Consider the following 12,137-nt stretch of genomic DNA (forward strand, 5'->3'; position numbering starts at 1 on the left):
CTGCCGCTCGTTACCGGCAGCCGGCTGCAGCAGATTACGCTCGTCGGGAGTGCGATATTTAAGAGTGTGGATCCAGTCGGTGTGGGGTTCTTAACAACCTGTCGAGTACAACTGTAGACAAGCTAGTGTGAATGACCTCGCTACTGTGGATTCCCTGCTGAGCTGTGTTGTCTGTGCGCCACCAGGAATCGGGAGCGGAGTCCCAGATTGGAATTGGGTTTTTTTGGAGTTGTCACCTTTCACCATTTATGGACACTTGCACTGTGTGGCGATTCAGCGAGAATCACACGAGAGCCACCGTGCTGAATTCTGGACATTATTGTGGTTTTTCACTCACTGTAAATAAAGCTCACTGTTCACCTGCACCCGAGTCCTGCATTTGGGTCCTCCTGTTCCACAACTCCACGTCTGCCATCGCAGTCCGTGACATTGATGGGATGTTAAAAACACACCATGTATTCATATTACTTATTGGGGAAACAATAAGGGTGCGCCTGAGCTGGTTGGAGGGTAGAAAACTAGATTAGAGGCAGATTAGGAACTAGAAAGGATTGGGGTTGTTTAATTACGTCTGTAAATCCTTCCCCTCACATTTGTCTGGAATAATCAGGCCCCATCTTATCTGAATGAACCCATAGCATCATATCACCCTATTAGAGCACTTCGCTCTCACACTGCAGGCCTACTTGTTGTTCCTAGAGTATTTAAAAGTACACAGCAAATCCAGCATGTCCAAATTAACACGGTCAGATTTGATTTCAACACTATTAAAGTGTCTATATGGGTCCACACCAGAGAGTGTTAATTTAACTCTTTTTGGAGAGTTGGTACGTTAACTCTGATTTAGTGTTAAACGCCAAATCTGTCTGGAGTTGATAATTTAACACTTACTAATGCTAACTAGGTGTTAAGAGTTTATATATTAACTCTCAAAGAGTATTTTAGTTTAACTATGTAAGAGTTATCTTCTAATTAATTCTAAAAAGAGGGAATTTTACTGTTCTGAACTTCTAGAAATTTCTCTTGGAAATAAACATTTACTAAAAAGACGCAATGGTTTTTGAAAAACATTTATTCTGAACTGTGCACCACAATTTCAAAACATTTTCTGAAAGATGTAACAGTGTACATGTTCTCACTTTCATTAGAATTTTGTTTATCAAAAGGTCTGACATAGGTGAGCTGGTAAATGCAAATAACAGCATTCTCATCACTTATTTCAATAAATACAAAATACAATATGCATGTCCTTCATTCATCACTTTGTGGAACTTCAACGCACTTCTGCTCTCCCCCATATTCCATCTTCACAAGCATATCCTATGTGGAGATTGAATAAAAATTAGTCGACACTAATTAATATCGCAATCAATTGCAGCACAGTAAAAAAAAAAAAAGGAATCCTTTTTGAGCCATTACTTGTGTAAAGTATTTTCCCAAAAGACAAGGACACAGGCAACAGGTAATACTGAACTAAATGTAAAACCTCAACCTAAACCGTGTGCACAAAACTCTGGAGGATCTAAATGCTAACGTAGAACCCAGTCAGGACGTCTGCTACTGCTGTTTGCTCGTTTTTTTATGGGAGATCATTTTCAGGCTTCAAGTAGCACCATTACACCAACATTTCACATTCTAGACATTGCTTTAGGTGTATTTGACCAAAGGTTTGACTGAAAATTCACCTGCAAGCTTTTTTTCAAGGCTGTGGTATTTGGCCGCAAACAATACCTTTCAGCTAGCTAAAACAGAATATTATGCTATCACCGAGCAACATGGCTAATGCCTTTCACACAGCTTTGTCTCAACTCCAAAGAGCCACAGAAGTAAAAGCTAATAATAATAATTGAAACAATCTTTGAAAAAATGACTTACCAAGCATGGCAAACAACTCAAATATGTAGAGCAAAATGTTCTGAAACGGCTTCACTTCAGCTTCGATTGGAGCCGTTCTGGGGGCGGAGTCTGTGAATTTACTCTATTGGTGTCATAGCCCCTGTAGGAGTTCAGAGTTAAGAGGTCAAGAGTTAATGTTTCCATTGTAACACCTCCAGATTTGACATAGAAACACTCATTTTTAACACTCGATTTTAACTACTATCATTTTACACCTCAGAGTTACATTAAAAGAATGTGACTCTACTTAGAGTAAAATTAACTCTAAGACTACTAACACCAAAACATTTAACACTTTTGAATTTGATGTGTAGAATGGGAGGCAGAGCCTTCAGTTTTCAGGCCCCTCTTCTGTGGAACCAGCTTCCAGTTTGGATTCAGGAGACAGACACTATCTCTACTTTTAAGATTAGGCTTCAAACTTTCCTTTTTGCTAAAGCATATAGTTAGGGCTGGACCAGGCTGCTGGGGGATTCCCACCTTTACTCCCCTTTGACTCACTATGTGTTTAAACACCTCTCTGTAATTAATCATTAGTTATTATTAATCTCTGTCTCTCTTCCACAGTCTGTTATTTTTCTTGTATTTATATCTATTTTTATAAATTACATACTAAGTAATGTTTTATAAATGATGAATTTAGCACTTACTAATATCTTACTGATGCTTTTTACTGTGTCAATATTAAGTGTTACAAATACATTGATGTTAGAACTGTGTCTTCTGTTCTGTTGTTCATTATGTTTCTGAATAATTATCAGCTTTTCTCAGGAGAAGAAATCAAAACTATTTCTCTCCACTAGATGTCATGAATTCTTTCATTATTCAGTCTCACTGAGGGAAGCTTTGTAAGCTCAGGACAGCTGCAGCTGACTGACTCTGTGTGTTTGCATATGTGTCCTGCCTCTCTGCTCACAGCTGTTAAGAGGCCAGTGTTGATCAGTGGCTGTCCAGGCCTTTCAGAGCCACTCACACACCAGCAGCACAATGATGATGTCACTGACTCTACTGCTGGCCACCCTGGGGCTCCTTGTTCAGGGTGAGACTCTCTGTCTTTGCTTCAGCATGCAGCCAGGTTCACCACAATGATGTTCTGCTATGATGGAGAAACTCTGGAACAAGCACTGACCTTCTTCCATCTGTTCTCCATGTTAGAGAAATGATCCTCTAATGTTTGGATGTTGATCATCTTTCTCTAAACTTCTTCTCCTTCTTCTCTAAACGTTTAACATTTAAACTTTGGACTGGGTCATTGTTGGAAGTCATGTGCTCGTCTATGACAGGTGCAGGAAAATTACATGATTAATAAATATAATATTTTTATTTACAAATATCACGATTGTTGTTATCAACATGACACATATGAATATAAATTATTTACAAACAAACATGGTTTACTGTGTTTTAGCCTGTTGACTTTTCCAGTATATATATTTTTCTTTCTTCTTTAAGTGGTTTATTTATTTCAATTAATCAGTGTGTTTGTAACCACATTAAAACTGTTATTTAATAAAGAATGTTGAAATTTTAAAAACGTTGAAATCCATGTTAATATATTTATAAACATATATAACAAATAGAAGAAATAACAGGACATGTTCAGGTGAAAAATCTTTATTGCTGTAAAATCTTGACAAGTTCATAAAACATGCAACAAACAGATGAAGATTAAAGAGACTGAGATTGAAAAAGACTGCAGACTGAGAGCTGTAGCAAAGTGTAAAAAACAACAACAATAACAAAAAACAGCATCATGCCCCCAGTGAATCAGGACTGGGAACACTGGTCTCTCCTCAGAGTCTCTGAGAGTGGAGTATCGGAGCCCCTCGTGGCCTCACAGGTCACAGAGCCCACCTTCTCCCACTGGTCTGCAGGCAGCATCAGGGTGCTGCTCCAGCTGTAGAGCCTGTCTGTCTGCTGCGCCCCGGGGCTCCTGCTCACTTCCCAACCAACGCCGCTGCATCTGCGGCCGTCAACGATCCAGGACAGACTCCAGTCTGAGGGAAAGCCCTTGTTGGCCAGACATGTGAGCGTGGCATTCCCCTGCTCCAGCTCCTTACTGGAAGGGGCGAGCACCGTCAGGGTGGGACGGACATCACCTAGGAGACACCAATCAGCTTAGAGAACGGGTAACAGGTAGTTTCTGTCAGATGTTTTTCTGCTCCAACACTCACACATTGTTTCACTTCCCTTTAAGAAAACTCTCAGCACAGAAATAACAGCAGTGAAATATGTCCAAACCACATACAGAAGGAAAAAAGTGCAACGTTTTACAAAAGAGGGTTAAACTCACAAAAATCTGACTCACTCATGATTTTAAGTATTACTGGGAAATACTTTTAAAAACACAACTCAAACTATTTACTTCATAAACAGAGATATTTACTATACAGTTAACCTTGATCTGAAACTATCTAAGTTTAGTCTGTTTAATTTCATTTGAAGATTTTTTATTCAAGTAAATGTTGTTTATCCACAACTTACTGTGAAGATCATATACAGAAAAATCACTGAAGGAACAGTTTTATCAACAGCAAGTAGGTAAACGTTTCAAACACAAATTTAGACATAAATTTCTGTCAGCCTCCTTGATATATCAGGGGGAAAAGTTTTTAAATGTTTTTCTCTCAGCCAACAGTCAACAACTGAAACAAATATAAGATCTTATTTTTACAACAGTAAAAACTTACTTCCAACATCCAGTCTGGTTCCTCCACCGAACGTGAACCACAGTGATACAAACTCATTGAGGCGCCGTACAAAAACCTCTGACTGTAGAGAGACACGGCTCTCTGACTGTCAGACTGAACTAAACCTACAAGCTCAACCATTTAAAGCAAATAATTGTAGTGCATAACCTTCTGTTTTCCAAATTTAAATAATTTTTTATGTTTACTTTTCTAAAAGACAGTTTCTCAGCCTACCAAAACCAAACCCCCAAAAAATAAAAAATAAAAATGCTAAACATAACTTGCACATTAGTGAAGATATATATTTTTTCTAAAAAAAAAAAAAAATAGGGCATAGAAGTAACTTTGTTTTTGACTTACTTCCAAATTCCAGTCTGGTTCCTCCACCGAACGTGTACCACAGTGATACAAACTCATTGAGGCGCCGTACAAAAACCTCTGACTGTAGAGAGACACGGCTCTCTGACTCTGAAACAAACAAACTCAACAAATATTTTTTTGCACGCTTTATTAATCCTGTAGGGAATACGTCCTCTACATTTAGAATCAGAAGCAGAAGCAGAAAGACTTTATTTATCATCACGGGGCAATTAAGATACAACAGAGCAGCATGACGTTGAAGATAAGGACAGGGCATAAACAGGCAATAAGAGTGAGATAATAAATACACAGAATATACATTATGTACACAGTTTTAAATTAAAGTGACCGAATAAGTAAATATATCACTGTAAGTTACTAAAAGTGAGTAAAGTGTCGGCAGTATAAAAAGAGTGTAGAGTAGTTTATGTTTCTGGTGTGGGGAAATGTTCTTATTGGCTGGAGTTAAACAGCAGAGTGGCTTTGGGGACAAAGGTGGCGCTCCTCCTCCTCTCAGTCCTGCAGGAAATGCAGCGGAGGCGTCGCCCAGAGGGGAGCCATTGAATTCCGGGGTGAAGGATGTGAGAGGGGTTGTTGATGATTTTGGCTGCCTGTCTAAGAGCCTGTTGGCTGAAAACCTGTCAGAGTTCTGACAGGCAGGCCAATGATTTTAGAGCACGCTGATGCCGTGTGCTGCAGTCTGTTCCTGTTCTGAAGGCTGAGGGAGTGGAACCAGCAGGTGATGGAGAAGGTCATGATGCTTTCCAGGAAGGCATCGTAAAAAGTCATCATGATGGCTGTGCTGACTCCAAAGGAGTTGAGTTTCCTAAGAAGGTATAGCCGTTGGTGGCACCTCCTGAGAATCTCCTCTGTGTTGGCTGAGAATTGCAGGAGGTTGTCAAAGATGGTTCCCAGGTATTTGTACTCCTCAACTACCTCCACTGGCTTCCCATGGATGGTGGTGGTGACTGAAGCAGCCAGATCCCATCTGCCTACTGGAGAAGGTCACCATCATCTCTTTGGTTTTGCTCACGTTCAGTTCAAGTTTGAGCTGTCACACAACTCTACAAACTCCTGCAGAGTGGGCCCGTGGTGTTGAGAGGGCCTGACAGCAGTGACAGGAAAACTGTGTCGTCAGCATATTTAACCAGGTGACAGTTGGGCTGTGTGGATCTGCAGTCATCAGTGTAGAAGATGAAGAGCAGGGGGGAGAGCACACAGCCCTGGGGGGAGCCAGTGCAGGTGGAACAGAGACCGGAAAGAGACTTGTTGAGCCGAACTTTCTGAGTCCTGTTGGTCAAACGGTCCAATATCCACAGGATCAGCGGATCATCCAGGTGAAATCGGGAGGAATGTTTAGTGGCCAGGATATGAGGCTGCAGAGTGTTGAACGCTGGTGAGAAATCAGCAAACAGAAGTCTGACGGAGGAGTCAGGGAGCTCCAGATGTTTGTGGATTTTAAACAAGTCCAAAAATCACAAAAATGAGGAAAAGAAAAAAGGAAAAGTATACAAATATTCAAGTTAGAAAAAGAAGGCAAAACTGCTCAGCTGACTGGCCGGTCGACCACATGAGCAGCGACCCAGAACGATTGCAACCGATTAAATTAGTGAAGCAGTGGGCAGCCGCCAATCCAGCACTTGGCGAGCAGTTAGTAGAGGGTACCTCAGGTGGCTGTTTGGTGGATTTAAACGCCTGACCTTCCGATCATGGGGCAAGCACACTACGGGGCGATCGTGGCTCAAGAGTTGGGAGTTCGCCTTGTAATCGGAAGGTTTCCGGTTCGAGCCCCGGCTTGGACAGTCTCGGTCGTTCACTTCACCCGTTGCCTACTGGTGGTGGTCAGAGGGCCCGGTGGCGCCAGTGTCTGGCAGCCTCGCCTCTGTCAGTGCGCCCCAGGGTGGCTGTGGCTACAATGTAGCTGCCATCACCAGTGTGTGAATGGGTGGATGACTGGATGTGTAAAGCGCTTTGGGGTCCTTAGGGACGAGTAAAGCACTTTACAAATACAGGCCATTTACGTACTGAGCTATCCCCACCCTTTTTTTCTTTTTCCTTTTTTTTCTGTCGATTTACTCCCTGTGTAATTCTGATAGCTGATATGAAGCATTCTTTAGTAAAATCTTTAAAAAAAAACACCCTATTTTTATTTTTCCATATTATTTACTCATTTCAGTTCTATCCATATAAAATATTGACACCTGCAATATTGTGACAAACTGGTGAATCCCTCATTCAACTTCAGACAAAAGTAAATAACAGAGCATTGAAGAAAAGCGTTTACTAAAGTCAAGTCTAATAACATGACATTTGGTTGTTTCTTAAGAGACCACTGCGTCCACGGATCTCAGCCTCAGAGGGAGAGATTTCCAGAGTCTGGGGTCACTCTGGTAAAAGCTCTGTCTCCTTTAGTTTTCAGCCTCGTCTGACGTAGAGTAAACAGACCCTGATCAAAGGCCTAACCTGCTGTGGACGTATGGCTGAAAAAGTTCAATGATGTAAGCTGGTGCTTTCCCATGATGATACATGAGTGAATAATGAATTACAATGATGAAATAAATGAATAACATCCATCCATTCACTTCTACTTATCTTTTTCATGGTCACGGGGAGCGCAGGAGCATATCGCAGATGTCTAAGGGCGAGAGGCTTGGTACACCCTGGACAGGTCGCCAGTCTATCGCTGGGCACTAAATGAATAACAATGAATAACAAAAGAGAGAATCAAAGATTGAAGTTTCTGTGACAGTCAGATGATTTCCATAGAGAGGCACTTTGCATCAGCAGCACCATGCTCCAGTGCTCTGGGAGAGTTTATAGTCCTGAGAGTTGAACACTGGATGACTGACAGCTGTCCTTCATCACAACAGAAGCCACAGAAATCCTCCTCATCAAAAACATGACTTTGATCTGCGTCCTCATCTGGACTCTCCTCTGCTGCTGCTTCACAGGTAAAGTCCAGAGAATCAAACTCCTCTCCTCTATCAACATCTGTCCCTCTGAAATGAAGCCCACAAAACCATGAAGCTGCTTTATGTTTTTGTCTCTGTGTCCTCAGAGTCCAGAGGACAGATCACAGTGACTCAGCCTGGAGCAGTGAGCTCTGCTGTGGGAGAATCTGCCACCATCAAGTGTAGGACCAGTCATGATGTTTATGCTTCTGGAAGTACGCCCTATTTACACTGGTACCAACAGAAAGATGGAGGAGTTCCTAAACTCCTCATTTACTATGCTAGCAGTCGACAATCAGGGATTCCAGCTCGTTTTACAGGCAGTGGATCAAACTCTGACTTCACTCTGACCATCAGTGGAGTCCAGGCTGAAGATGCAGCAGTTTATTACTGTCAGAGTTATCACTCTCGTAACAGTCAGAATGTGTTCACACAGTGAAAAACAGTCGTACAAAAACCTCCCTCAGTCAGACTGAACAGAAACTGAAGTGACTGCTGCAGCTGGAAGATACTGCAGAGACTGATACAGTTCACTGAAGACACACACACACACACACACACAGGTTTATTTGTACTAATAAATTGAATTTCAATTTTATTTATCTAGTACCAAAGCACAACAAAAGTCACCTGAAGGCGCTTTATACTGTAAGTCAGCAGTCTCCAACCTTTTTTGCGCCACGGACCAGTTTTTGCCCGACAATATTTTCATGGACCGGCCTTTAAGGTGTCGTGGATAAATACAACAAAATAAAACTAGTACCGGTACCAAAAAAAAGGAGATTTATTCATAACACACGTGAAAAGACATATATAACATAGTGAGTTCTGTGCATTGATGTGACATTGTCCTGAAGGATTTGGTTATTCTTTATGGTTAAAGAAATTCCAATGATTTATTCATATTTATTATAAATAATTCTAATTATACATCTTGCTTCCGTGTTTGAGTCCTGTGTCACTAAAAATACATTTTATTATAGTTTTATACATTGATTAATGACCTGCAGAATCTCCTTATCATATTAGGTGTCCATAATTGTCACTTAAAGTCGAACTTTATGCTTTCTCCATCTTGAAAGTGAAGACATCCTTGCATTACATACTTTAGGTTCATTTTCTGCAGGCAGGTTTCTGAAAGAGAACAGGCAGATTTAGAATATAGCATGCAGCGTTCTATAGATGGACACATAAAAAAATGAAAAATTACATGTATGTGCAAACTTTCTAAACACTTTGTTACAATTATGATAAAGTAGAGGGTGGGCCATTTATATGGATACACCGTAATAACATGGGAATGGTTGGTGATATTAAAGTCCTGTTTGTGGCACATTAGTATATGTGAGGGGGCAAACTCCTCAAGATGGGTGGTGACCATGGTGGCCATTTAGAAGTCGGCCATCTTGGATACAACTTTTGTTTTTTCAATAGGAAGAGGGCCATGTGACACATCAAACACATTGGTAATGTCACAAGAAAAACAATATGAACATATTTTGAACTTACCGGAATGAAAATGTCTGGAGCACACCAACGGATATTTGGAGATGGAAGAGAACTGCATATCAGCTCGTCTCACAGCTGCTATCCAGACTAGATGCCTTCTTTTGGTAACATCCGATACATGAGCTGCCTCATGTTGCTTCCAGGCGGGGAAAGAATGAAAAGATAAACCATTTTCAAGCTTATTCCCTTGCCGGTCATGCGATCTAACATTACAATCGACCGCATAGCAAGTACAAACCATAGCTGGTGTTATCCGAGTGCTTTCGCTCCTCGTTCGTTAGCACTTTGTTTGGCCCAGAAACATGGTGCCTCAAACAAAAATCATGGCCATGCCCCCTCTCGTGACATCACGCTCCAAAGCCCTATAGTCTCTGGTCTCCTCCTCCTACACTAAATCCCCGGAGATTGTGGTGCTTGGCAACCATATCCCTTGGGGCCTATCAGCTGATACCTTTGGTTCCTTTGCCACTTCTTTCTCTGACTCAGTTAGTGACCTAGGTGTCCTGCTGGACAGCTCTTTTAAATTTAACAAACAAGTGTCCTCAGTAATCAAATCTAGCTTTTACCAACTACACCTTATTGCTAAGGCTAAGCACTATGTCCCTCATAAAGATCTTGCAAAGCTCATTCATGCTTTTGTGACTTCTAGATTGGATTACTGTAATTCTCTCTACTTTGGTCTTCACTCCACTCTCCTTCACAAACTTCAGCTTGTCCAGAATGCTGCGGCTCGCCTCCTGACTGGCACTAAAAAGCATGCCTTTATCACCCCAGTTCTTATTGATTTGCATTGGTTACCCATGAAATATCGCATTGAATTTAAAATATTGTTGCTCACCTTTAAAATTATAAATAATTTAGCCCCTCGTTATCTTGTCGATCTTCTTAGTCTATATGTCCCTGGGCGAGCCCTCAGGTCTTCAGCCCAATTACTCCTGGCTCAACCTGGATCTAGACTTAAATCTAGGGGTGACCGTGCTTTTGCCCTGGTTGCACCGAATCTGTGGAACAACCTTCCTATCGCTATCCGTGCGTCAGACTCCGTTTTATCTTTTATCTTTATTTTATCTTTTAGCTATATCTGTTCTTAGTAACTTTGTTCTTATATTCCCTTTTATTGTTGTATAATTGTGCCCTTAACCTGATGACATATGTGGTACTTTGTTAATAGTCTTTTTTTATTGTCTTAATTTTCCTGTTTTTATTGTAAAGCACTTTGGTGTACCGCTGGTCTTTTAAACGTGCTATACAAACAAAGTTGTATTGTATTGTAAAACACTGGTACAGTGGCCAGGTGTGCTGACACCCTGACCCCCATCTCCTTTTAAGGTAATGTCCATTGACCATTGTCTGCCCCTCACCCTCAGTAACTCTTGCTACTGTCCTGGGGGTGGGGGTTAAATGCCCCACTGCCCTGCACCCCAGTTCTTTGTTTCCTTTCCAGGACTATTTTCTATTTTGTATTCCTACATCCGATCAACAACAAAATCCTACTACGACACCCACTAATAAACTGCATTCCTTATGACCTCACTACCTAATAAACAATCTATTATTTCTACATCTCCTAAACCAGTGAAGAAATAAAGCTCCCCACAGCTACAAAAAAAAAATAGATCCTTATACTGCATCTTAGGGTTAGGTTTTTAATCTGTTATCTGTGTATCAATGCCAGAGACAAGATTTTGATCCACTAAAACTCCAAATATGTTGGAAAACAACATCATCAGATCCACCCAACTCCCTGTGTGAGTCAGTCAGATGATTTCCATAGAGAGGCACTTTGCATCAGCAGCACCATGCTCCAGTGCTCTGGGAGAGTTTATAGTCCTGAGAGTTGAACACTGGATGACTGACAGCTGTCCTTCATCACAACAGAAGCCACAGAAATCCTCCTCATCAAAAACATGACTTTGATCTGCGTCCTCATCTGGACTCTCCTCTGCTGCTGCTTCACAGGTAAAGTCCAGAGAATCAAACTCCTCTCCTCTATCAACATCTGTCCCTCTGAAATGAAGCCCACAAAACCATGAAGCTGCTTTATGTTTTTGTCTCTGTGTCCTCAGAGTCCAGAGGACAGATCACAGTGACTCAGCCTGGAGCAGTGAGCTCTGCTGTGGGAGCAACTGTGAGCATCAAGTGTAGGACCAGTCAGGATGTTCGTGTTTATAACAACAAACACTGGTTAGCCTGGTACCAACAGAAAAATGGAGGAACTCCTAAACTGCTCATTCACGAGTCCAGCACTCGAGTATCAGGGATTCCAGCTCGTTTTACAGGCAGTGGATCAAACTCTGACTTCACTCTGACCATCAGTCGGATTCAGGCTGAAGATGTAGCAGTTTATTACTGTAAAGGAGAATTCCTTGCTAGCACTTGGGAGCTCTTCACACAGTGAAAAATAGTCGTACAAAAACCTCCCTCAGTCAGACTGAACAGAAACTGCAGTAACTTCCAGCTGCTTCTTCTAGACTGACACAGTTCAATGAGCACACACACAATTTCTTGAAGGGACTGGATTTTTCATCGTATCACTCAAAAAATCAAAAGTTCACTGTTAAATGATTATTATGGTGGAAACTGCTTTCTACCCACTCAAAACTCAGGAACTTTGACCTTTGACCTCAGCTTCATAATGGATCACAGAACACACTGTCTTTAAATAAAAGAAACAGATCTCAACACTCAGTCACCCTGAGGCTCAACAATTTCTAAAGATTGATTAGTTTTA

General features: G+C 41.4%; 1 protein-coding gene across 1 annotated transcript; it reads left to right on the top strand.

Annotated features, from left to right (window-relative positions):
• The first annotated feature begins 7,577 nt into the window (after positions 1 to 7,577).
• LOC148096618 (immunoglobulin kappa light chain-like) lies at positions 7,578 to 11,804 on the top strand. The gene is made up of 3 exons (XM_087835470.1): positions 7,578 to 7,599; positions 8,005 to 8,313; positions 11,473 to 11,804. Exons 1-3 carry the CDS (start codon positions 7,578 to 7,580, stop codon positions 11,802 to 11,804), a joined length of 663 nt encoding a protein of 220 aa, XP_087691596.1.
• The last annotated feature ends 333 nt before the right edge of the window (positions 11,805 to 12,137 follow it).

This window comes from Neolamprologus brichardi, chromosome 22, assembly GCF_056152115.1.
Source record: "Neolamprologus brichardi isolate AB-2024 chromosome 22, ASM5615211v1, whole genome shotgun sequence".
Classification (NCBI taxonomy): Eukaryota; Metazoa; Chordata; class Actinopteri; order Cichliformes; family Cichlidae; genus Neolamprologus; species Neolamprologus brichardi.

Excerpts from the sequence above, each read along its gene's own strand:
- LOC148096618 (XM_087835470.1), top strand. The coding sequence starts at position 7,578 with ATGTCTAAGGGCGAGAGGCTTG. Across the intron at positions 7,600-8,004 it reads GTCTAAGGGCGAGAGGCTTG|AGTCCAGAGGACAGATCACA; the intron begins GTACACCCTGGA and ends CTGTGTCCTCAG. Across the intron at positions 8,314-11,472 it reads GAGTTATCACTCTCGTAACA|AGTCCAGAGGACAGATCACA; the intron begins GTCAGAATGTGT and ends CTGTGTCCTCAG.